The sequence below is a fragment of the Cyrtonyx montezumae genome, unplaced genomic scaffold (genome assembly GCF_038088225.1).
Source record: "Cyrtonyx montezumae isolate F1298 unplaced genomic scaffold, pur_monq_1.0 scaffold_24, whole genome shotgun sequence".
Lineage (NCBI taxonomy): Eukaryota > Metazoa > Chordata > Aves > Galliformes > Odontophoridae > Cyrtonyx > Cyrtonyx montezumae.
The window spans coordinates 6,436,642-6,463,869 of NW_027071981.1; the positions used below are offsets into that span (position 1 = coordinate 6,436,642).

Genomic DNA, 27,228 nt, shown 5'->3' on the forward strand with positions numbered 1-27,228 from the left:
ACTTATAATTCCATCCAGAAAATCCAGCATTCCCAGTCTGGGCTAACGACCATGCTACCAGACATGAGTTTATGTTTTTCATGCACATTTCATGTATTCCCACATGCTGTGTTGCTGCCAATAATTTATGACTGATCTGCACCCAGCCTGCCCTTCAGCATTTCATTTAATCTCTGCAACAGTGATTTACAATGACTCATCATTAATACAAAAATGTACATGTGTGTTAACAAGTTTGGAAGAATCTAAGGAAGGGAGGCAACATTTTTTAAAGTTGTGGCTGAGCGACTGAAGAGGCCACAGAAGAAAGGCAGAGCTAAACCAGCAACGGTGCCCTGGCTCTTCCCTGCAGCAAAAAACAAAAATGGGTGAAAATGATTTGTTCTCACACGTGCTGTGTTATATGGGAACATATTCAGGGGAAGGGTGGAAGTGTGTTCTCATAGCGCACCCCATGGCCAGCTCTTTAGCAAGTGAGTGTGCAATTTGCATGCTCAGCTTCTGCACCACAGCTTTCTAGCTCTTCAGCACCCCCCACAAGAGCAGGGGCTGGGTTACTGCATCTTAGCATCTTCACTCAGCACCCATGATTGAAAAACCCCCACCAGCTCTGCAGTGTTACATCTTCACAGGGCTGGGGAGGAAAGGGGAGTTCTCTCAATAATTTATACAATTGTAACGCCATGGCAGAATTACCAAACAAGCAGAGGAAGCCTGCCCTACATCCACAAGACTTCAGTTATAATGTATTTTGACCTACTTTTTTTTTGTTCCTTTCCTTGTACATAAGAAACTTATAAAAACACATCCGACACAAAACCAAAGTAAACCTCCTCAAATGAGAGATGAGATGGGTACTGAAATCCATGCGGGGAAGTCACTCGGGAGGAATTCCCTGTGGCTTTAGTTCAATGCACTCTGAGTTCATCACAAGCATTTCCTTTGGTGGTCCACTCTACACAGAACTAGGTGCCCACACAGGACCCCTGCCCATACCTTTCCCCACGGTGTGCCTGGTTCTGCTCCCACCTCCAACGGGTCCCACCACCCAACAGGTGACCCTGAGAGCTGCTCCCAGCCCTCTCTGGGGCTGCCCTGGCCTCCCTGTGACACCCACAGGAGCTTTGCTCCTGGGCCTCTTTTGCTTACACCAGGATGGAAGGACAAGGATGGGCACCTGACAGAACCTGCTACAGGGCCCTCCCAAGCAATGCACACCTACCTGCTCCACCCCACCCTTCAATAGTGCCCTGCAAACACAGCCAGCTTCTACACTGGGTAGTCCTTCAAGAACAGCCCTGTCAACTGGGGTATAGGCTGGACAACAGCTGGGGGACATAAAGCTGAACCAAACACTACTTCTTCCTGGCAGAGCCAAAATACTGCCATTTGCGTTTCCTTATAACACGTATTTTACATTTAGTTTCTTTTATTCCTTCATTTTAAAGTATGTTGGAAGCCTACTTGGCATAGACGAAGTATTTGGTGTTTCCCTTTATTCAGTGTCTTAAAGGACTTCAGAAAATTGATCTCCCAGGGCTGCTGTGGGGTCACGGAAATTGATAACCCTTACAAGCCATGCTTATGTGAGCCCGCCTGCGTCTCCCAGATAGTGCACTTTGTAAATTAATCCTCCAAAGGCAAATATATTGTAAGTAGCTTGTTATCTCTAAAGTACTAAATTGAAGAATACACGGGATTATATTGACAGAAATTACATTTTCTGTAATGGGGTTTAATATATCTGAAATCTCTCCCATAGGCTCCCACTCTCTCTGACTGAGGAGGGGTTGTTAATGTAGGTGCAATGGACATCAAGACCAAATTTATTCACTAAAATGGATTAGGCCATGTAATCAGAGCTTCAGTAATATTAATCTCTGACACTTATTGAACGGAAAAAATACTTTTGTCTGCAAACTGGCATTCCTCCCTCCCTTTTCCCCAGCAGGCTTGCTGTCCGCCTTGGTCATTTTCTGGGTATTACTTCAAAGAGGATAAGGTTTCCCATCATAAACACTAATCTGAAAATATTAGGACAATTAATTAGATACACTTAGTTTTACAAGGCATTAGATTGCAATACACTTCCAGTACGACACTTGTTCTGAGTCAGTGGGGAAACCTGAATTTTGATCCAGTAACAAAGGATAATAAATCAAACTCCTTTAAGGGCTCACCGATGTGTTTTTGCACTTAAATCAAGAATAATTTTCACTGGGGGGACTTCACCACATTTCAGACAGCCAGCAGCTCAAAACACGATGCAGCTCCAGCAAAGGTCCCTCAAACAAGCACCACACCAGCAAACCAAGGGCTCCAGCAAGCCTCAGCCAGAACCAACAAACGCAACTGCTCCGCGCTGTACTTCCAGCAGGAAAGAGCACGGCTGTCCCCAAAGTTTGTTCAATCTATCAGAACCAGACTTTTAAAACAAAACAAGAAACGGGCGTAATGGCATCAATCAAAAAGAAAAACCCACCAACAGCATTTAAAAATAATAAAAATTAACAAAAAAATTATAAAAAAGCATGACAGCATCGTTTTTTCACCAAACCACACAATAGAAAACTTCTCAGAATGGCTGGGGCTGTCCACTCAAAAGGACCGGGACACAAATTCACCAAGAGAAAGCAAAGGACCAGAAAATCCTACTTGTGTTCCACAGCAGCAAACCTTCCCAGTCCCCGGACCCGAAACCACTACGCCCTGAGCTATCCCTTCTGTATCAACACAACATGGGATCGGACACCGTGAGGGTGTCCTCCAAAATGCCAAGGGTCAGCCAGGGGTGCCAGCGGCCGCATGAAAACACCGAGGAAGGTTACTTACCAATTGTTCACTTGAAGTATAGTGAGCCCTGTGTCTTGTGCCAACTGCTTTTTCTGTTCTTCTGAAGGGTAAGGGTGCTATAAGACACCAAAATAAATATATTTAGAACAATGCTTTTTTTTTTTTCTTTATTTCTTTTTTTTTTTGTCTAATTTTTATTCAAATTAAAAAAAACCCAAAACAACACAAACCCAAAAAACCAGAAGTGTGAGACATCTATTACCAAAAGGTGAAAATACTGAGGTGTGTCACTCTTTTATAATTATTAATGGGCTACTACATCACTTAATTAATGGCAGTAAAAGACAAGCCAATTATAAAGATTAGTGAAGTGGAGAAATGACTGCTCAGGATACTGGCAGTACCTTGATACTCCAGAGGATATTTGTTGCCTTAGCTGGAAGTTTTTGCACTTGTCTCCAATGAGCAATTAGAGTCAAATCTCATAGCTGCTTTTTTTTTCCTTCTTCTGTATTTCACAGCACAACTAAGAATGTGATCCAGCACTTCTCTCTGAAACCAGAATGCGCTGGCGATTTCTGAGATTGCAAAGACAAATCTCGCCAGTGCCCAAAATAATTTGCAAATAAAGATCAGCATCCTGAACATAAACAAATGCCTGCATTTTGAACGCAGGCCAACACAAGGTCAGCCATCAGCACATTTTTGCCTGACATTAACATAGCTGTGCTGCACTAATCCTAAGAGACAGAAAACAAATACTGCTTTAATTGCAGATAATGTTAAAATTAAATCATAAGTTAAGTTTCTTGTGAGAACTTGATTGCTTTCTCAGAAAATTTGCTTCTGCACGAATACAGACCGCTTAATAAATCAACAGCAGAAACAACATCCAAGCTTGAATCTAGAAGTGACACTGGTGATACTATTTCTATGCTTTCCCTCCTTGTAAAAGCATTTTTGGCCCATGAGGAAATGCTCATGCACCACAAACATAGCACTTCCCAGGAGAAGACATGGCTCAGGAGTCCGAACGCTCCCAGCTTGGGCATGCCAATGGGTACTGGGTCAGGGCCACTGCAAGGCACCCCACTACATTTCAGTAAGAGCATTTGTGAAAACTGCTCAGACCCATCCGAACACGGCATTTAACAGCTGTTTGTCACAAAACATTTGCTGTTACACACACACACAGTTGCATATCCTTTGGACTTATTCTTCAGCATAATATTGCAAGAGATGTAAAATGAAACCTTGTGAAGTGAAAGAATTTCAAACCTCATAAAATTCAGCAATCTTATTGGTACCGTAACTATTTAGCAGATTTTATACACTCTTGTAACCAGCATAATCTGACATCTAATGGCTATGTTGCATGGCTGAATTACCTCACTTTACCAAATATGGATTTTTGCCATAGCATCCCATCACCCAATGAGCCCATTCCAAAGCCCACCGCCGTGGCCATCAGCTCCTGAAGATACACTCACGCTGCCAAAACTGGCAGGGAGCTCTCTCTACCTCTACAAATAAAGCTTCCTGACAGCAAGCCAACACATAACTTGCACATCTGTAACCTGCTCCCTGTACTTTGTGTACAGGTGTGAAGGAGCTCCAGAACTGCAAAGTGGAGGAAACAGGGAAAGGGGAGGGCTATTTCTTTTCACGGATAATTTGCATTTTCCGCATACAAAAATACAGCATGAATGTTATAGTCTTCCTCATGTACACGTACACCCTCAACAAACAGCCCTCCTTGACTTATGTCCACCTAAGTACAACATTTTGCTTCTCTTAAAAGTAAAATTAAAAAAACCCTTACTGATAAGATTTGCAACATTTTTATCTTTATATCTTGATTCCCATTTCATTGCTTTGCCATCAAGAGAGGACAAAATCACTCCTTGTTCTTATTTCGCTTTGCCACCTTACATGTGATCTAATTTTAAGTAATTGAACAAACTGCGTCTAATTTCATGCAGCAAGCAATAATTACTAGACAGCCTCTAGCTATTGGAATGGAGAACTCTGTCTCCATTAAGCAATTTTCAATTGTTCTGGACTTTTTTCCAAATAGACAAGACTGGATAAAATTAGCCAGTGGAATAATACAGTCACTGTCAAAATAATTGCTTTAAAAGTCTCAAACCCCAAATTCCTTAAATTGTGGTGTGCTTAAGGTCATCTGATTAATTTCTTTTTCATAGCTTAGCACAGCACAAACTTTTAATTTCATAAAAATCAATAATTGCCAGAATCACATGACAGCTACAACTTTGTGCTGCTAATCCCTCTTAGCTAAAGGTTCCCAAAGCGGCAGGCTTTTCATCTCCATTCCTGTGTGTTGAAAATATCTCCAGCACTGGGCATCCTTATTATATAAGCTTTCTGCAGATCGTACCAGTTGTTCCTTTGTAGGCTAAAAAATAAAAAATAAAAACGACTTGACAAAGAATCAGCACGCCACAGGCTAGGTTGCTAAAAAAACATTCAAAGCCTTGTTGCATTCCCACCCACGGGGTTAGGAAGGCCTGGGCTACAGGCAAAGGCAGACGAGACAGCACACTGCAGCGGAGAGGAAGGGGGAAACCCTGAGAACTGCCATTTTCTGAAGGAGTTGGAAATTCACTTCAAACTGTTTCTGCTGATCCTTATTTCACCCAGGCAGCAATAGCAGGCACTTTCCTAAAGCTTTCTAATTGCTTGCTTAAAGATGTACAGCTAGGTAGGTCTTTAGCTATATATTCGCATATAAATATATATAACATATTTGTTTATGTGTACATAGAAATATATACACATGTGGAAATGTGCACTAAAAACCAATGCCCCGGCTCCCATCGGCAAGTGCACCTATCACTCAGACCACTTTGGGATATCAAAGCAAATTGTACCACTGTTCGATAAACACTGACTTGAGACCTTCACTTGGTTGTGTACATTAGCTCCTGCCATTATCTCCTGAAAGCTTAATTATTTGCAAACAATTGATCAAGATGGGAATTCGAGGAAAGATACACCGGACCACCGGGAGAGCTGCAATGCATTAGGAGAGCAAACAGAATTACCTGTAGGTCTTACAATAAGTATTAACAATTGGGACCGTGTACGGGGCAGTGCAAGTAGCTGTAATGCTCCTGCTGGAGTGTTTTCCATTTGATCTGCATTAACACCTCCAGAGCGGGGGAAAGCCATAAAAAGGGTGATTACGTAGGGAGGGCTGAGCCTCCTTCCACAACCAGCCCAGCCTGGGCTGCTAGGGGGCTGCAGGCAGGCTCTTGCCAGGGAAAGGGGCAAATCCAAAAGGAATTTTTATCTAAAAGATAGAAAGCAGGCACATAAAAAATATATAAATAAAATAACAGCATTTTGAAAGAATAAGGCTGAGAGTAAATGACCTACAAGCCCGGCTCAGATATTTTCTTATAATGCTGTTCTTTTGGATTTAGTAATGCTGCTACAGCATTACAGAGCAGCATCCACCTAACAGTGGGAGACCTGGTGCTTTTCCCTTACCATAAATCTAGCACTGAAATGCGGATTGTTTGGCACCATTAATGTGTTTTTGAGGCTCTGTGGTATTACTTTTAATAATGACTTAGTACAGAAGTGATTGCTTAATAACACCATCAAAGTCTGCATGCAAATGAAAATTATCCCGGGGGGATTTGCCCAGGGTAATACGAACAGTTAGGGAACATTTGAAAAGGTAAAAATAACTGCAAAATATGAGTCAGAGCAGTCGTTTTAGCTGTAACAAAGAAATCAAAGTGACAGGGAGAAAAACCTAACTTTCCATCATATTCTCCCTTCACCGTTTCATGAATGGTATTTAGAGAGCAGCAGCCTTAATAAAAGCCCTTTTTGAATGCAGCCAAGATCACTCTTAGCAAAGCAAACAATAAGATTTTTTTTTTAAACCACCTTAGACTACGGCCACTGGGTGAAGTCTCCAGCATGTACAGATGGAACGCACCCAAGTGCCTATCTTAATGACACTCCTTGTCCAAACGCACTGCTTTCCAATTTTCCAGCCCGGGCTGCCCACGTTGGATGCCAGGACAGCATTTTATCTTCCCCGTGCTGGTCAGCAGGTACCAGGAACGCACTCCCCCCTTTCTGACTTGCCCACTGGAGCAGCACATCCCAATGGTGGCAGCAAAGCTGCAAATAACCCCACGTAGAGCTCGCTGCAGAGATTTCTTGCGGCACAGCATCACCCCAACACCGGGTTTGCAAACCAGACCCCCTAAGAACGGATGCAAGAGCGCTTTCCCTCTCTCTTGTTTTCCTCGGCTGTATTACAAGGGGAGGACTTGCCCTACAGGAGGAGTGGTGGCTGGGCTCCAGCACAGCCCTTATCGCAGTGGTGCTGCCACTTGGCTGGATGTGTCGGAGGGCGGCTTCGGAAGCTCTTTCATCCCCTTCCTCCAGCCCTCTGCCTCCTCCTGAGCTCGGCTTAATGCTCCAATGCCAGCTGACCTTGAGCTAAACCCTGGAGTGTGATGGGAGAGAAACTAAGCCCCAAAACCTAAGCTCTCCGAAGTCTCTATTAACCTTTTGCTAGCCTCAGTGCCAAGGAAAATAACGCTGTGATGATGTTACCAGCGTGCCTAACTCAGCCCACACCCGTAAGCACAAACTGCCAGTCTCCTGACACCAAACTCCAGATCCCTGCCTTACCCATACACAGTCAGCACTGCCCCCCACCTTCCCTGGTTCACATTTCAACTGTTTACATTGCTCGCAATCAAATTGATCTACTATAATTTTTTTATATATATCCATAATGTGTGCCTATTGTCTCTTGGCTTTGTGAATTAGTTTGACTATTTCAGTGAATGCTTTTTTGTCTCCTGACTGCACATTATCAAAGGGACACTTTGTGCCTGCCATTTGCATCACAAAAGCGGTGCATGGTGTAGTCTAAGAACATAGCTTGAATTTCTAGCAGTTGAGCCCTGGATCCTCACACACACAGCCCTCACAAAGAATAACGGAGGTTCCTGCCTTTGCCAGGGAGCCAGAAATGTTTGGCTCACTCTTGGGGAAGTCACAGGATTTCAACCTGCTTTCTCCCCTCACCACTGTGTATGAAGGGTCAGCAATACAGAACATGCACAGCACGCTGCTCATGCTGCATGTGGGGTGAGTCAGTTTACAGACAGGCTGTGGGATCTGCCTTATATCCCGGCTACAAGAAGTTGCCAAGTTGAGGTGAGCTGATAGGGGAAAACAAAAATCGATTTGGAAGCTGAAAACTTGCTTCTTTTTATCCCAGGGGACTGACTTGCACACCAGAGGAAATACTGAGCAGCAAGCAGGAAGTTATTAGGAATGCATCTATGAGGTGAGGAAGAAAAACCCCTCTGCAAAGTTTGCACAGTCCTTTCCTTGGCTGAGAGTGGTGAGTCAGCCTGATAATGCTGCTGAAGTGCGTGCCGGCTCTGGCATTTAAAACTCCGCGTTGCTTTTTCAGCGCAGCAAGAAAATGTGCTCCACACAACACAGTCCCACTCCGGACAAAGCCAGCTTTTTCCTTTCCCAAAAGAAAATATTTCCTCAACTTATTATAACAGCCTAATATCCCCGCAGCGAGATTTTCATAGCATTACTGTTACTAAATCCCGGTGCTGCCGGAGCTATTGAACTGCTAACTGCAGACGCAAAACCAACAGGCGCTCTCAGCCTGGTAAAGTTAAGAATGCATAAAAACTTGCAATGTGACACGATGCTGCAGCCCTCTGCTGCTTCAGCGGGGCCGTGCGCTGCGGTACAGCTTCTGCAGGAGCACTTCCTACCAGATGGGCTCTGGGACGCTTCCCAGTGCTCCCCTTGCAAAAGGTTTTGCGTGGTAACCATGCCGAAAACAAAAGGGGAGGGAGAGGAGGCAAAATCAGGATCTCCTAGGGAAAGCACATGCTGCAAACACAGAGCCAAGCTCCCGAAGTTTGAACATCCGAACGTGAGCCCACGGTGCAAGCTGATCAAACAGGGCTGCCTTTGGTTTGCAGGCAGGGAGGTGGGGGCTTTCATTAGCGGGGGCTGGAGAAGGGGAAGGAGGCATGGATAACAGTGACACTTTAATGAAGGAGTCACGCTGGGGGGAAAGGAAAGCTCTGTGCTTTCCTTACTTCCCATTTCTCCTTTTGTAAATAATGTTCTTGCAAGAGTTGTCTGTGAACAAGTTTTGGCATTTGCTAACATAAATATCCTTTCCAAGGCCAGCGGAGAGGCATGGTATGGGTTGGGATGCGCTGCCAACACTTCTCTGGTGGCCTCATCACATTTTTCATAACGTGAGTGCTCATTAAGGAAAAAAAAAGTTCAGATCATCCCTTGCACAGGATATTACAGAAGTCAGAAAATGGAAAAACCTTTCAACTGACCTAATCCATCCCCTGGCTGCTACAATATTATTCCTTCCATACCATGTATCATTCCCTGCTGCCTTTTCCAGCTCAGCTTCAGCTAGGCCAAGCAGCGGTGCTCCTGCTATTTCCTTTTGGAGACACTGATAGACCTCAGTGCTCAGAGCCTGCTCTGCACATACCAGCCCTCGGCTGGAGCACTCCCCCGCCATACCAGGGCAACTGAGCAGAGATTTCCCCATGTTAAACATTCCTGTAGTGCCTGGACATTTGTGCAGACAGAAACACAAACGCAGCGCTTGCACGCACACACTGACTTCTCTTAATAAGCTGAAGAGGCGATTTTTTGCTCTAGCGTCAAGACAATTTGTGATAATGGGACATGGCCAATGCATTTCCCCATTCTCTGCCCTGTTTTTCTTTATTATTACATTATTACTGTACCACAGCCTAAAAATAACCAAGGACAAGGTAATTAAAATAAGAACTGCAAGAATAAGATCAGCAAAACTGTCCTTGGCACAGCACACAACCGAAGGCAGTGAAATATTACATCCAAGTGACACTGAAGTAACTGAGGAAAGACACCTTCAGACTTCCAGCCACATTAGGGCTAAATTCTCACCCCACAAATGAAGGTTTTCAGTTAAGGCAGCTCTGTTCCCAGCAAGCTGCTGAGCTGGAGGAAGGAGAGCTACCAGCAACTCCATCAACATGCTCCTGTCGTTGGCAGAGACAGCCCACAACAGATTAGCTCAGGTAAATACGTCCTGACCAGAAGCCTGTTCCCAGCAATATGTCACTGTCCTTATCTACCTTAAATGACTTTCTAAACAGGTGGGCTCTGAAATAACTCTGCAATCTCTGCTAAACTGCAGCACCAGCAGGTGTAATCCCACAGAGCTCCACCTAAAGCTTTGATTCGTGCATTCTCAGGCTGCATTTGGTATTTCACAGGCTCGCTCTGTGTGCGGGGGACACAAACATTTCCACTGCTTCCTGGAGTGACTGGGGCAGCCAGGCAAGGTCCCTAACAGCAGTCTCCAGCTTTAGGATGGAGCAGAAGCTGCAGGGAGGATCCCTATGGAGACAGCATCCACGTCATGAAGAAACAAGCAACTTGGGGAGCCCCCACCCTGAGCCTGGACACAGGTCCTCTTGGCAGGACCAAGCAGACATGCAAAAAAAACTCACAGCACCCACAACACTGAGGTGCTCATCTCCAGTGCCAACACAAGGGTCATTTTACATGTAAACACCTTCTATGCAGAACAAACAAACAAACAGACAGACACAGAAAACACCGAGGAAAGAAATGAAAAGATGAAGCTGCTATTTTGCAATGCTGCTTTGTTGGCATGGAAAGTCCTTGAACAAACGCCCCGTCCACCATTAAATATTCACAACATATCCTTGTAAAAGAATAAAGCCCATGCAACTTATAAGCAAAAACACATTGTGTTCTTCATAAAAAAAAGATGCATTTAAAGGTCCAGGAGGAAGCCAAAAAAAAAAAAAAAAAAGCCAGAGAAACAACACTGCTCTCAGAAGAAGCACAGACTCTTGAAAGTAGTGCACATTCTCCAGCGCTAATTTTCCCACTTAAATTACAGCGATGCTGTAGCCTCATCTCATTAGAGATCATTGTCCCCAGTAGACAGTTGTGTTTATGGGGGATTCTTGCTGTTCCACACCTGCTGCTCAGGTTGCTACGTGATCAAGCCTGCATACAAACAGCAGTCTTGAGGTTGCTGGACTGCAACTGATGAGCCCAGGCTAATTCAGGGGTGATTATGTAGTTTACTGGACCACTAAACCTCTTTAAGCTTGTAATTACTGCCTATTTGAGTAAAGAACATTCAAAAGCAATTCACTGCATCATGCCTGCCACAGCTGGAAGCAGGCTGCCAGCAGTCTGCGGGGACATTAAAATCTGCAGGGACGGGGATTGGAGTGCAGCTCGGCGGCACTCACGGCAGCAGCCAAGTGTGGGCACATTCCAGCTCACCTTCCCTGACCAGAACTATTAAAGGTGCCATGAAAACTATAGGAAAGCCATAAAGATGACAAATAACGGGGCATAATTGAATGAACTGCATTTTAATGACTCTCCCCCCTCTTCTCTCTTCTCCTCTTATATTGGCTTAAAATAAATAAATAAATAAGCCTTTTTGTTGTGACAAGTGGAGGGAAAGAAAAGCCCTTTTGCAAAAGGGGAAATGTGTTGCATCAACGTGCTTCTCCTTTAAAAACTGCATTTTTTTCACATTTCAAAGTTCCTGAAACAGAAAGTTCATTTGCAAAGAGAAAGCAGAGTAATTATTACTTATCTGTCAGCAATGCAGGTGCACAGGCATCTTAATTACTGAACCTAAATGAAATCCTCAAAGAGCATCACCACATCTTGAACGTACACAAACCCCACCACAGTGTATCACTCAACAAGCACAGGGAAGTGCCACAATGTACAGCTTTTTGAAACAACTCTCCCCTGCACAGCCACATAGTAGGCAGGCACAGGTCCTTACTTACAGGGATGAGGTTGATTCAAGTTTTGAACCACTCAAATTCTTATTTTCTATTGAATAAAGAAAAAGAAATCTTGCTTTTGCACAACTAGCAGCCTTTGGGAGATGGAAGGTAACAGATCAATGAGACCTAAGGCATCAGGTGAAGGGTTGGCAGTGGTGACTTCCACCAGTGAGCAAAGCTGAAGCCCAGAGAGGACTGCTATGGCAGAGCCCATGTGTGAGGGCTCGGAGATGGCCTAACGAGCTGCCCTATTAGCTAATGGCAGGAGAGGTACTTTGAATTCTGGACATCTAGAATTCATCAGTGTCACTTCCCTCTCCTTCTAACAACTATCGTGGCTGTGTAGGAGAACGGCACATGTGAAAAGCAGCAGTAAGTCAAATAAAATAAATGACTGCTATTGTGATACAGGTAACCACCGACTGAAGGTAAATTTAAGAGATGGGGCATTTTTCACTCCTTATCTAATAAACTGCCTTGTTTTAAAATACACAGGGATCTCATCTGCAGCAATAATCTCACTACGTGTCTAGAGAGAGAAAGAGAAAAGAAAAAAACAACACACAGTGTGAGCATGCTGCTGTTAACAAACATCAGCTTTTAAAGGAGAATATAAAAGCGTTTGAAAAGTTTATTCTTAAAAAGCATGTAAATTCCCAGCCACAAGAATTCTCCAACTACCCCACCCAAGCTCCAAAGAGCCACGGGCTTATGTGTTATCCAGCCACTGCTCTTATTAATATTCATTAGGAAGGTCTACTTGCATTTTCATAAGCCGCATAGGTGGCAAAAGAAACAATCAGAATTCTTTAACACACGGGCATTATCAATTCAACATCTGCCAAATAGGAGCGCATACAGATCTGAGGATGAAATTCAAATGCAATTTACCTGTGCTAGAGCAGGGCTTCACTTCCCAACACAGGGCGAGCTATTTCAGGCTCTCCCATTTAATTCATCCCAGCTTCTACGTTTCTGCTAAGTTCATTCTCCATTATTTTTACCTTTAACATGAGAGCCCCTCACAAATTACCTTCTTCATTCCTTGGATCTAACGAGTTCTCTTCTGTTAAAATGGCCCAAGTTCAGCTAGATTGCATATACAAATAAATCGGTCAGGTCTTAACTCTGTCAACTTGACTAAGCAATTCTGCTTTCTGATGAGAGAATTCATTTATCCACACAAACTCAGCGTGTGAAATCTCTTTGACTGGCTTCAGGCTGCGGAACTGAGCAGAAACACAGACTCCTTGACCAGCCTGGGCTAAAATTTAACTCCGAGAGATGAATTAAGAAGTCTCCAAAAGAAAACAGCTCTCATTAATTATTTACCCTACTTAGCAAAGAAACCTGGCACATAATGCTAATGAATTTAAGACTAAAACAGGCATGCTTCTTCAAGGATATTTATGCACGCAAGGGCCGCACCAAAAAGGCAGAATATGGAGCTCTTGAGAGACAGGGAAAAAAACACATCCTGATTCTTCCCCAAATCTCTACATCTAACCCTAAATTACTTCATCATGTATTAATTCCTTTCCTTATAGAAACATCATTTAAAAGGCTTGAATGGTCTCCAGGGTCTGATTTTCCCCCCTTCTGGAAACCTGCTTGGATCATGAGGGATCTCTAACAAACCCAACCTTTTCTCCTCCAACATCAGTGCATCTCTCCACTAAATTGCATGTGGCTTTCAAAGTTCTGAGAAGAGCAAGCCATATCCCTCTTCAACAAGGGCTGGGACTGACTTTGCACGTCAGTGGGAAAGCTTGTGGGGCGAGGCACTTCCTGGGGTTCCCCACGCCCAGTGCAGGGGGACAAGCTCTGGTCCACAAACCTGCAGACGCCACCGAGGTCTTTTGCAGGATGATGGATGAATGGGTGAGGCCAGATAGTGGATTTTGGAAGGGGCTCTCCCAGATCCAGAGAAATAAGCATTGAGAAGTGAGTGGCCACTCCATCCTTAGCCTGAGCATCTCCATCTCCACCTGCCTGCTCTACTTCAAGGTCCAGACACAACCAGCACGTGCAGATGCCTGCACAGACACTACCATACAAGAAACAACTGACGTATTTAGAAGCAAAAGCATTCAGATGGCATGTCACTTTCAGCACATTTATGATATGATGGCCATTAATAATTCACAAGGATAATAACACTTAATTAATTAATTCATATTTCAATACCAAGCACCCTCTCTGCTTCCCTCCCTTTCTGAACAAAGATCTAAGTGAAAGTAGCCAAAGACCAAAAAAATGTCACCAGTGACAAGTCATAAAGTAAGAAAGACAGAGAAAGAACATTTGATCTTGTTCTATACATGAACCTTTCTAAGATGACTGCTCCAATTAAAAAAAAAAGTAGAATTTATCATTTTGATGATACAAAATGATGAACTTGACTATTATATGCATATATTTTGTTTAATGGCTTCATTTATTTTAATAACAAAGAGAAACTAGATCTTTACAGATGAAAGCTTTATTTCATGGCCTCAGTGCAACTGGGACTTTTAAAATCTGTGATGTTAACCAAAATGTGATAATGGATGTTCTCAAGGGCCCTATTTTATAGCATTTTATGCAGAGCCAAACTCTACGTGAGACATTACAAACATAACGTTTAGCCCTATTTTAAGAAAGTAGAACTGACTCCAGTGTCAGAGACCCCGTAATTGTTTTCCATCTGCTGCTTGTTCCCTGAACAGTTACTTCTGCAGCAAAGTGTGGCTATAGAAATACTGTGACAAAGGCATTAGTTCTCTGAAGACTTATTATAATAACGGTACTGAAAGGCACCATTTGTACGGTTTTGGCTGGGAGGGGATAAGAGTGAGATAGCAATATGACTACTTTATCTAGAGCTGGGTGCCTTGAAGGGTCTGCTGACATCCAGAAGAAGAGGAAGAAAATGATAAAATAAAAATAAAAATAAAAATGCCAGTTCTGCCACCATTTTGATGTCAGTTTATTCCTGCGATGGAATTAATGAACAACACCTCATCAAACTTCATCACGCTTTCAAACATTCAGAGGAACTCAGCCATTCCACTTCTTCATATTATTATTTTTATCTAGGTAGATTGGAACCAGTTGTTCCAGGCACTCATGCCAGTGCAGCGCTAAGGATGCAGTTTCAGGATGGCAGACTGCTATGGCAGCTCATGACTAATGGCTGGATCTTCCCTGGCTGGGCGGCAGCAAGGCCCCGGGTCTGAGCTGCCACACGTCCCCTTGTCTGAGGCCGATCAGCAGATGTAAGCACATAGGCCCTGTCAGGTTGACATATCATTCCTACGACAATGTCAACGAGTATTAATGTTCAATTATCTGTCCTAGAAATAACCCTCGCTTTTATGCATTGTATAACTGCACGCATGGCGCCACAGTAATGCAAGCGACAAGGGCAGAAATGCCCGCGCTCCCCAGTTGCTGTGAGCTGGCTGCCCAACATCATGGTGACATTGCCTTGCGGTATGAGTGGACGCCTTCCCCCTCCTTTCCCTCCTTTTTTTTTTTTTTTTTTTGGAGTGCATGTTGCCAAGATCCCACAGACCATCATCCTCCTTTCCTTGTGCTGCATGTCACCCCTGCCATCGGTACACCAAAATACACTCACAAAGGGCAGCATTTGGGATCCCACGTTTGCTCTCAAGCACAGGGCGGTAGCTTCTTTGCTTTTAGGGAGGACCATCAGCTGTCTCTTTCCTGTTTTTACACCTGCTCTCAGGTATCATTTACCAAACCCAAACGGCAACTGTGGTTTCTTCCAGCACTGCTTCAAGCTCAACGGACCCCCAGCACTTAGGGCTGGTGCAACTTGTCCAAGTGACACATTCCAGTTTCCCTTCAACAAATAAAATCAGAAATAACACCCCCAGTAAAGAGATGGCTAAAAGAGCAAACACAAGCTCAATACAGACATCTTTCGCTACTGTTCAGATATTAAAATTATCAATTGCTTCCGCAGAGGCCTAATTCAAATCAGGCTCTTGGAGCAAAATGCTAAGTGGGTATTTCTCCTAAATCAGCATTACGGTCAAACCACTACTCATTCCAATAGGCTGCAATAGCGTTTGCGTGATTTTTGTTACTATGGCACAGCTTCCTTGAACTAACATTCAAAGGTTATCAGCTGTAAGTTATGCTTGCTAAGTCTTCTTATACAACCCACAATCAGAGGGAGGGAGTGGGAGGAAGCGGCGCGATAACCGGTGCCAGCTTTGAGATAAAGCCCTCCACGTAATCTCTGTTTATTTAGACAACCATCTCACCGCAGCACCGGTGCAAAAACAACCCAGGTGGATGGCCCGGGGAATTTCTCCTGCCTTATCGCGGTTGCATTACATTTTAGGGGGTAAAGGGAAGCAGAGTCCCTTATTTTCTCAAGATAACTTTTGTTGTAATTGTAAAAAGTTTGAGGTTTTGTTGTTTGGATTCACTTGGCTGGTTGGGCTGGGTTTGCTTTGTTTTCTTTGGAGGGGGGGAGAGAAGAGGGGGATGTCTTTAAGGAAGCAGCATTTTTGTGCTTTTCTATTTCTGGAGGTTTTGGAGAAAAAAAGTTTGCCGTATCGAATTTAAGGATGAGGATCCAGCTTTGAAATATTTCCCGCCAGAGGGGATTTGGGGTGTGTGGAGTAAATACACGCACATGGGATCAAACCAGAGCAAATTCAGCTGACGGTACTATTTCTCCTGCTGCTCAAGCCCAAAGTTGCCTCTAACATATGCAAACTCATTTCCTCCCTTTTTCCCTCTGATGATTCACCCCACCATTTACTCCATCATTTTAGGTAGGGGGAAGTGATGAATGCTGCTGAGTGTCAGGTTTTTTGGTGCAAGATGAATAACCCCAAGGAGTTGCACCGAGTCCCAGGCTCCTGTCAGCCCTATAATTGATGACGGTTTCCCTGTAAGGGGTGGGGACTGGAACACATTAATGCTCAATAGAGGAAGTAAAGGGAGCAAATTGACTCAGCAACTACACTTTTTACCAAGGCTTCTAATAAGAATAAACTGATTACTGCCAAATGTACTTCAGCATCACAGGGAGGAGGGAAAAAAAATTCAATCTGCTCAAGGGAAATAAATGTAATACCAGAAGTTTCTGAAAAACTGAACTTTTAGACTCAGAAGTGTAGCAGTGCATTTCGGCCAGGGCTGCTTCTTTTGGAGCTGCCATTTGCTGCTGAACCAGAAAATGAATTTGCAGCCTTAAAACACAAAGATGAACGGTGCAAAATGATGGCTCTAAAGCCAGCGTGTCTTTTCCTAATCGGCCAGGGTGACAGACAGGCTGACAAGGTAAGGATATGGCAAAACCCACGACAGGACAGACCACAGCCATCTCATGCCATCGTGCAGATAAGCGCCGGGCTCCAGATGCAAGCATCTCAGTTTGGGCAACACCAAATAAACCAAGGAGGCCAGCGAGGCACATGGAGATGAACAGGTAAAGATGATGCTTGTCACCGAGGCAAGGAGTCACTGAGGCTGGTGCTGGGAGCAATGTGCATCACTCTTGTCAGCAGAGATTTGGCACCACTGTGCCGCTGAGGGCCACGAGCTCGAGCAGCCTGTGAAGACACTGCCCGGCGATGTTGTCACCATAGCAATGAGGCTGGATGTGGGCAAGTGACAAGCTGCTGTCACCACTCAGCCCAACCTGGCAGCCTGCAGGACCAGTCTCCCTCCTGAACAGACCCCGGAGTAATCACCGGCCTGTCATGACGGCTGTGGCCAGCCAGGCACCGCTACGCAACAGAGAGCCTTTGTTTCACTCTTTGTGTGTTTTGGGGAAAAGGCAGAAGAAAGTGAGGATGGGGGAGATGGAAAGGAACGAGGCCGGCAGTGCCTGCTGCCATTGTGCTCTTGCATCTTGCTGCCAATACCAGAGGACGGCAAGATGGCCTGCACAAGCCTTCTCAGCACCTGGAAAGCCATCTTTTAATGGGATTTCATTTCAGCTGGCTTCTGTGCTATTTTTGCCAGCGCTCACATGCACTATGGTATCCTCAAGCACACATAGCATGCCATGCACTTGCCACTCCTCAGCAGCCCTGCAAGCAAAAAAGCTTGAAAGTTCAATGCTTGAGCATTTTAAAGATCTGATTTACCATTCCAGGGAAACAAGCACGCAACTCATCTTCCAAGGCCAACGTAATGCATAAGAGCAACTAAACTGAAACATATAAATTCCGTATATCCTTAAAAATATTATTGTCTGTAATTTAATCTAACAATATTTCGAGGCCTATAACCTTGCACGCAGAGGCAATTTCCCAAGCATTAATACTTAAATGGGTCATATGCACCACATCTGTCATTCTGTCCTGAAGTCTATGAGGCACAACCAAGACTCTGCAAGCCTATTGATTTTTCTAGCATTTGCTTTAATTTACTTAACCATTGAGAAATCCATCAGTACATAAAGGGCAACTGTCCATTACTGCCTCATTTGCAGACATTCTTTCCCCTCATTTTTTGGTAAATATTTCCCCTTAAATCGCTGCGTGTTTACAGTGTAAAAATGAATCCAGAAAGTGCTCACACCTGTTTCTGTTCAGTAACTGCTGCACTGAGGTATATGTAATGTGCTTAAAGATAGAATAAATATCTAGACATTATTACATCTGTGTGCAAAGGGTGGTAAATTAGATCCTAATTACATTAACAGGGATTCTGCCTCCCAGCTTAAATTTTACATGAGCACTCTGTAAAAATCCAAAAGCTCTGCTGTGGTTTCTTTACGAGCTGGTGATTACAGCTACTTCCTATGCGGTCACTAAATATTCTGTTTACAAATAAATGAAGAAGCTTTGAGCCAACTTGCCAGGGTAATAATCCGTTTTTTCCCCCAGCAAACCTTCACCACATACGCATGGCAACAATCAGAAGCCCTGGCTTCATCTAATTACTCTATCACATAATTTCACAAATTGCCTTTTCACTGGGGAGCCAAGTGCAAAACATGCTCACAGTGGGATTTCAGGCAGCAGCTTTCATTTACTACTCATTTCTTGTTAAATTAAACACAAAAACACCAGTTGTGTGAAAGAAGTCAAAAAGAATGCTTGCAAATGAGTCAGACAAGTGTATCTTATATTTATACCATTTGCACAAAACAGCTCATTGGCAAGCTGGATTTTTAATGGCACCATTACAGCCTTTAACCCTTTCAGAGCCCTAGAGGATTTCTGGGAGCGAGCAATCCGCCCCTGTGGCATCACACATAAAACCCTCTGGATGGATCTCTGAGGGCATGCCATCCCGACCCATGTCCTGGTGCTCAAATGGCACCAGGCAGCACCTCACCCTACAGAACAATTGGAAAATAGCTGGTGCCACTAGGCATCCACCAGTCCTCTCTCTGTAACTCGAGGCCCCAGTTAAAACTTTGCATCACCACACACCACAGGTGACTGCCTTGCTACCAGCACCACCTCTGACCAACCCATTCAGCTTCAGGGGTTTTGGAGGGAATTTGTCCCACAGATTCGCAGCATCATTGCATTATACCTGTCCAATACAAGGAAGGAACAGTCCTACAACTAAATTAAGTGTGATTTTAAGAGCACATGGGCACAATTCACATTTCACCCCAGTACATCCCCAAGGTGCAGGGAACCAGTGGGACTGAAGGGCAGAGGGACACAGAGGGCCAGAGCCCTGCTAATTATCTGCAAGCTAACGAAGCAGGATTTTAGTCTGCCGCTGAGGAGCACAAATTATTTTGAAAATAATTGTGGCAAGTGTAACGTTGCCAATGGAAGTGAACCAGAGGTTACGCTGCTCTAAGATGACATTTTTACATCAACAAGTACAAAACTAAAACACGGCCATTAGTAATTAAATCTGGTCCTTTTGTAGCACCAGAGCCAGTAGGTCAGGTAGCGTTTTACATCACAAACCAGATCTTTATGGCTGTAGATTTGCCAGTATTATCTGCAGAGGGAGAAGAAAACATTAGCAGCAGCTGTCTGTGTGCTTCCGCACTGAAAATCCTATTCACCCAGACAGGTGGAGTAATTTTAAAGCCAATGTGGTGCAATTTTCATGCAACTAATGCCACTGTTTACTAAAACACCGCCGTTACTACTGTTTATGAAAACATTACTAAAATTGCATTTTATTCATAAGAATCTGAAGATTCTGGCTATTACCAGCTTCAGAATGACCCTGCCCTGGCGCAGCTCACGCCCACTGGATCTCCCAACCCAAGATCACCACTTGGGAGGAAGGCTGACCAGGCCACGTAGCCAGATTCTGCATTTCTGAGACACATATGGGTGGCTGCCATGCGGCTGAGAGGAGATTTGCCTGCTAACACTGAAGGAGGGCATCAGGATGTCAGGTGCGGGCCTCATGCACTGATGCCTGACAGTGAGATTCAAGGTTTCTTCTCTCTGCCATTCCCATGCACAGCACAACCTCCTGAGCTCATGGCAAATAAGTAGAGCTCTGTCCATAACCTACTTTTTAGCTGGATGCATCTAATGTTGTGATCACCTTCCTGAAAATATCACCTAGAGGATTCAAAGCCTTGGCTGATGTGCATGCAGGTGGCCTAGGAAGAAGAATGTCACTTTCAAGTTGCCATTAGAGAACAGACCAATCTTCCTAAGGTATGGTGTGTCCTCCTCCCTCTGAGTTTAAAGAAATTCCTCAAGAAACTTCCTGTATGTATACCTTGAGCTGACCCTATTTATAAGTGTCAGAAAACCACACTTTTTGCATCAGTGATGCAGAGCATCAGAGTGGGAGTAGGTTTATTTTTACATAATCCCAACCTGTCTTTATGCTGCACAATTTGGACCAAAAATGGTCAGCTAGTAGCCAAGAAAGGAGTATTTGTGCTATACCTGATGTGTGAGAAGCACTTTCATGGCAGAAGTTTCTGGTTCATAAAACAGAAAACCGATTGGTGATTATTGCTAGCCTCGCCTTATTAAAATGATGGCCCACCACTGGAGTGAAACGAGTACTCTGCAAAGTATTATGGGTCTAAATCAGGAAATGATGCACGAGGCAAGGTAAATTAAATAATTAAATATTAACGTAAACTCTTTTCTGCCTACTTACCTTCTCTCTACACATATATTTAGCATTGCTGTAGGTTACAGAGTGAGGAGCTAGAACTGTAAAGGTGGTCTGATCAATACATTTTGTCTTACAATGAAAAAGAAAACAGATTTTCAGCTGAGCATTTTGGGGGAAAGGATGAAACTGTTCATAGAAAATATTAACTTTCCATCAAGAGAAAAAAATACCTTTCACAGTACAAGTTTTCTCTGTGAAATTTCAGTGGGTATAGAGTAATGATAATTAGTTCACATTAGGAGTAAGCGCTTCTTGAATATACACAGAGAGAAAAACATGTAAGCTGAAAGTAAATGTAGGAAGGAAGCAGCAAAACTATTTAAATGGTTAAAAACCAATTCATTTCTTATGCCTGTCTGAGAACAACAGGCAAAGGAGTTCACCCACTGCCATATTTTCTGCAGTATCAGCGTAGCAGTTCATTCAGCCATGGGTTAAGTTCATGCAAACAGATGTAGGATATTCTATGCCAAAGCGAGGGAATGAATCTTACACAACTTTATGTACCACTTCCAAATCTGAGCCTATCTGAAAGGCAGCTTATCTTACACCGCAGATTAACACATCACATCAGATATGTGCCCAACTGGTGTGGTGCCTCATATTTTGGCACTTCACCTGATCTGATTAAGTCACTCACCCACTTTCGCTGCTGCTCTGTGAAACTCCTTACAGAGTGAGGAGATTGCCAATAAAAAATTAACACAGGCACTTATATACATAAGCATATCTGAGAATCAACACAGACTCTTTTGTAGCAACTGTGTTAGAGGACAAGCTAAACAAACAACTAATAATGAACAACCGAGCCCATGAATTTATCCTCATTTCCTGCTCACAAATTGCTTGCCAAGATATTCTTGTTTCCTTTGGTGTACTTAGTGCTACAAATTATTTGCCAAAATATTTCTGTGGATACTTCCAGATTTACAAATAGGTGGTCAGATTTTCCCTCCCCCTTCCCCCCTTCAAACTGTGCCACACAAATTTCATCCAGCAGTTTGAATTGCAGCAAGCCAGTCAGTCACATTACATGTTTCTGTCCCCTGACTGAAGGAGGTTAATTTTCAAACCTGAAGTTACACATGCAAAATATCACAGCTGCAAATTTGAAAAGAGGAAAAGAGGGTGGAGAAGAAAGCAAAGCATCTAGTGTTGACTTAAAAACCCTTAATACTGCAAACATTCTTGCTGGTAAACTCATTTCTGAGAATATTTATGCAAACAAAAGGAGTTCCAGTACAACCAGAGCAAGTATAATTTAACATCTGAATTAATGTTTATCATGTTTCAACTTTTCAGTATTCCCTTGCCTCTACTCAGATGCAAAATTCTCCTGGTGTGCAAATACTAATGTGCTTCAGCAGCTTCCGAATAATTCATATTCTTTAATGTGCTGGTGGCTTCCACATTGGTACAGCAGTGCCTCCAAGGTGGGAACTGGAAAAAAGATGAGCTGGCCTCTGGGAATCCACTCTCTCTCACACTGAAACTTAGCCCAGACTGCTAGCTACTCTGACTTCAACCAAAACACTTCCCTGGATCACTGTTCCTCTCAAGGCCCGTGAGGAACCTAGGATGAGATGCTTCTAGTTTCTAGCCGAAAACAGCACGGTGGCTGTCTTAATCAGAAATGAAAATGAACCATAGATCTTGAGTTCTAGATGTGATGACCACACCAAACTCTTGTACAGAGGAAGAGCCAAGCGAAGAAGCCAACTTCCTTGAACCTTGACTAACGGATCCTACATTTTTCTTTTCTGATCTAAAACCCAAGGTATGCAGCACAGCTCAGAGCTGGCAATGTAACCATCTATAGGACAATGTGAGATCTCAATACGTAGGATGTGCACTTTCCAAGAAATCATGCAACTGGAGTAACAGAAGCATTGCCAAGAGTAGTACCTTCCCAAATCAAAAAAAGCCGAGCAAAAAAACCCCACGCCTACCCAAACAATTTTCTTTTGAAGTTTTTCTTTTGTAATAGCAAAAAAGATCACCCATGCTACAAAAAGGAGATGATCCACTGAGGCTGGACAGCAGGTCAAAGCAACACATGTGAGGAAGATAGAAAAGAAATGCTTAGGGTTCTGATAGTCTTATGTGCTACATCAAACTCGAGGGTTAAGAAGTTAATTCACACTGAGTTATCCAAACTATGTTTTTTCTCCTTTCTGGAGCTCTCAATTCAATTCTGATAGAGCCTTGGAATACTTATCCTCCCTCACAATAACATTTCCCATTTTCTCCTGTTAAGGGCAACTGCCACGCAACTCCATGGAAGAAGGGACTGTCAAACAACCCCTTCACTATGATGCACTCCCATCCACCTGCAGGTTGGGTTTGTTCCGGGGACAGCCCCAGAAGCCTGGCTTTCCCAGGAATTCAGGACAGCTGGCACTAAGAAGCCTTGCAGATGGGGAAGAAAGATTTTTACAGTTTTGTCCACAGTAAAATCAAGTGAAAGAGGAGACTTGCATATTTGGGATAAAGGGAAAAAAAAAAAAAAAAACTCAACAGCCCATTCTAAGTCCAATATAGTGAAATCTGAGCCTTGTTACGCAGATGAGCTGCAGGAGCTCTCGGGCATTTTTCAGACCAAGTGCCAGTTGGCGCAGCATGGAGGGTCCCTGTTAAGTAGTACTATGGGGAAAGTTTTTTGGGGGGTGTTTTATTTTAATGTCTCCAAACCCTATAGTAAGGAAAACAAAAAACAAAAACAAACAAAAAAAAATCAACCCTGTCTGTTTATGCCAATCATTTCCCTTTTTTATTCTTCCAGCAGCCTCATGCTGCAGGCATCTGCCCTCTTGCTATACCCCTCCCCAAACACAGAGGAGCATCCAGTCAAGGGAGTAGGGGCTGGGAGCCAAATTCATGCCCCACTCCTCCCAAAGCAGGACTGCAAAACCCTGGAGGGACAGGAAAACATTTGCAAACCAAACCGCCTTATCCTTAAAAAGTAGCTAGCCTGTAAAATAATAACATATAAATCATAGGATTATGCAGTGTGACAGTATTTTTCTATCAGAATAATATCTTGTGAGGAGATGCAAAATGTGATAAGAGGACCTAGCTGAGTAAAAAGTGGCCAGCACATCTCCAATCAATTAATTTCTACAAATACCAGCTTTGGTAGGTAGATTGCATATTGCTCATTAAAAGCTACTTTGCTTATTAAAATGGTATTGTCTGTTCAATCAAGATGCAAAACCTAGATACAAAATGGGTGAGAAAAAAAAAGCCGACTTTTTTTTTTAACCTTAAAGCCAACATATTTCAGCTACGTCTTTTATTTTCTGCTCTGTCTCACATTTCAGTAAGATTTAACCTCTTAAGGAAAGGGTTTTAAAGGCCGTTAAAATAATGATTAAATTATGGGATTTACATGAAGGAAATCCTTGGCCCATTCATTTTTTAAGTCATGGTAATTTGTTGTTTAAAAGGTGTTTGAAGTCCTTGAATCTACCTCTTGGCACCATTAAAAAAAAAAAAAAGCAGCAGCTTATAATCCCCTAATGTACTTAAATAAAGCCTTCAATAGTTTAAATTGTTATTAAACATCTTTGGGGATTATAATTTTATGGTGTTTTTTTTTTTCTTGCCTGATTAGATGATGAATGTGAAGATCATCAAATACTCATCATATAACAAACTAATTACATTGTATAATCCCCAAAATGAGGTTTGAATTCCAACAATCTAAATTAACTCGGATTTCAAGCGTGCAGAGAATTCACAATGAGTGGACAAAACGCTGAAAAAAACACCCCCTAAATGTGATTTTAGTTTCAAGCAGAAAGGTGCAATTGCTGAGACAAAACCATAGCATGGGTTGAGGCAGAAACTAATCCTGTGCCACAATTACATTTTCATAGATCTAGTAGGGAATTATTTTTCTTCCTTCCCTTCCTCCAAGCTTTTTTTCCCTTACTTCTCAATCCCGGATGGGGGCTATATGTTACAGTGGAGAGATCTGTTTGAAAAATGGTGGCGAGATATGAGCCCTGGATGTAAAGTGATCCAAAAAATAATAAAAAAGGGGGCCTGCAACATGCTGCAGCACACCCTGATGTGACCCTCAGGGCAACCCTTTGGAACCCAGCTCCAGTCCTGGACTGCTCTGCCCCAGCCCCTCCAATGGTGCTCGCTGTTCATCTGAGCCCACCCCAACAAGCCCACCTCATCTGGGTCTCAGCTTCTACAGTCTAGGGACACGCTCTCCTCTTCACCAAACTATCAGCAGCCTTTTCACCCTTCTTTTTATTTTTATTTTTTTAATAGTAATTTTAAAGTAGCTTCTCGCTCCAAATTTATAGTGGTCCCCTAAAACTTGATTTCACAAATATCAAAATATACAGGCCAGTGTAATAATCCACTGTCATCAATTTCAACAAGTTCCACAGCTATGCTTTGCCTAACTAATGACCAACCTAGGCAGCTATTCCAACACAGATCTTAATAAAATGTCGGTTGGAATAGCAATGATGAAAAAATAAAAGCCACAAAATTTTAAGTGTAAGCCTGGCCACCACTCCTTGTATTGTTTTAGCAGATTTTTGTTGTTCTTCTTCTCTGGGGAACAGAAAGGAAGGCAATTTGGCTGAATTTATCCCCTGAAGTGTTTCAGAGCATACTGCCTGCATCCACAGAGGACAGCGCTTGACTACCCTTTGGGCATACGTCAACTCAGCTCTGCACATCAGTCAAAATAATGGGGGGGCTGCAGCATGACACTGAGTGGGAGCTATTGCCCAAACAGCTCAACAAGAGGAGAGGCGATGGCCTCGCGTTTGATGTTTTCTTCAATAAAGAAAAAAGATTTTCCTCCTAAATGGAAAATGAGAACTAAGGGACATACCTTAGGAAATGAAGTCAGTACACAGAGGAAGACTTAATAGTCTTTGAGATGGAATAACTGCATATGAGGAATTAAACCAACTTATACACTTTTAAAAGATTGTATTAGACCTGCATTTATTTTAAATCTTTCCAACCATTAAACATTAGTATGACAGACACAGCAATTACTGTCTATTTTGTTTAATTCCATGCCACTGATGTGTATTAATATTATAATTGTGAGAAAAAACTTTTGCCTTTGAAAAGGAGTGCTCCTAAACAGCAGCCCAATTAGGAATTACCAGAGGCCAAGGGGAGGCTGTACCTCACCTTTAACCGCTGCCTGTTTCCCTCCTGCTATTTTGCAGATGGGAAAGCAAAGGCAGGTTAAGCACAAGGGGCAAAAGGGAGATATAACCTTGTCACTGACACTTGCAGGCAGGTGAGCACCAGAGCTCAGCCTGCCTCCCCCAGAAGAACCTTTAGAGCCCTCCTGGACACTGATGCCTAATGTGGTACCTCAATGGCCTCTAGGTAACACCACGACCTGCTGGAGCTTGCATGCTGGGCCTTGGCTGCAGGAAGAACAGCACGCTGGTGGCTTGTTAAAGATGCTGCATTGCTCTAGCACTAACTGCAGAGTTGGCTCTTCCAGTGTTATCAACAGGCTTGCTTGGAGGATGTCTTCCTCCACACACAACATTCTCTGCTCTTCTGAATGCACAAGATCTCTCGGGGAGCTCCCACTCCAGCAAGAGCACTTCAGGTTGCAACACGGGCTTGGAGGAGCCTAAAAGGGTGTGTGGCCTTGTTTCCTTTGGGGGGAACTATCCATGACCTCACCTAGAGACCTACAGCTGCTTTGTTCCAAGGTCCCAGATTCTGGAGGTTGGCCTGGGGGATGCAAACTGATTTTGCTTTATTGAGATGACTAGGCAAGCCTGGAACTGCCTCATTGCTGCCAGAGGGAAAAGCTGCCCTACAGTAAATCTGTCTGCCCCACCTAGCTGCACAGGGGATGGTGAATTTTTAGAAGGAAGTTCAGCACTGTTACGTAGCATATGCAATGCTTCACTGTGCCAGCCCTGGGGGTCTGCACATGAGCTCCCCAGAAGAGATCACCTTAGCAGTATGTGCCCAGAAAGCAGCAAGTTCCACCGACACCCTCCTCTTCTCTTTTGCACACTATTACTTCACAGCAAAAGAGTGAAAAGCTTGTCTTGACTGCAGAGCTTTAGGGCATCTTCTCCAACCTGCACTTGAAAGGGCTGCAGCAGGCCAGTGTGGGCACTGCTGGCATCCCTGGGTCATCTGGGAGGAAGATGCCCCTAAAGCTTAGGTCTATTTGCTGGGAGGCAATGGCCTTGTCAGCTCATCTCAGCACCTCAGTCAAGGAGTCCCTCTGACTGCAGAAAACCATAAGGGACCTTAGCTCTTGGGAGCAACACACTAAAATGAGTTGGGGCTAGGGAGCTGGCAAAGCTGTAGCATGGCTGGTGTGGAGGCTGGAATTAAACTGGGGGCATTCGAAGCCCTCCCCAGCCTCAGAAGAGGCACGAAGGTTCATTCATAGCAACCTGGGACAGCACAG

At 43.6% G+C, this 27,228-nt stretch overlaps 1 protein-coding gene across 2 annotated transcripts in view; it reads right to left on the minus strand.

Moving 5' to 3' along the window:
* Window positions 1-1,078: 1,078 nt before the first annotated feature.
* The window catches only part of MEIS1 (Meis homeobox 1), a 75,338-nt gene continuing 49,188 nt past the window's right edge, over window positions 1,079-27,228 (minus strand). For both annotated transcript variants that reach the window (XM_065739556.1, XM_065739555.1), the window contains one exon: window positions 1,079-2,909. In XM_065739556.1, the coding sequence (XP_065595628.1) occupies window positions 2,782-2,909 (128 nt within the window). In that variant the 3' untranslated portion in view covers window positions 1,079-2,781. The remainder of the gene's footprint in view (window positions 2,910-27,228) is intronic.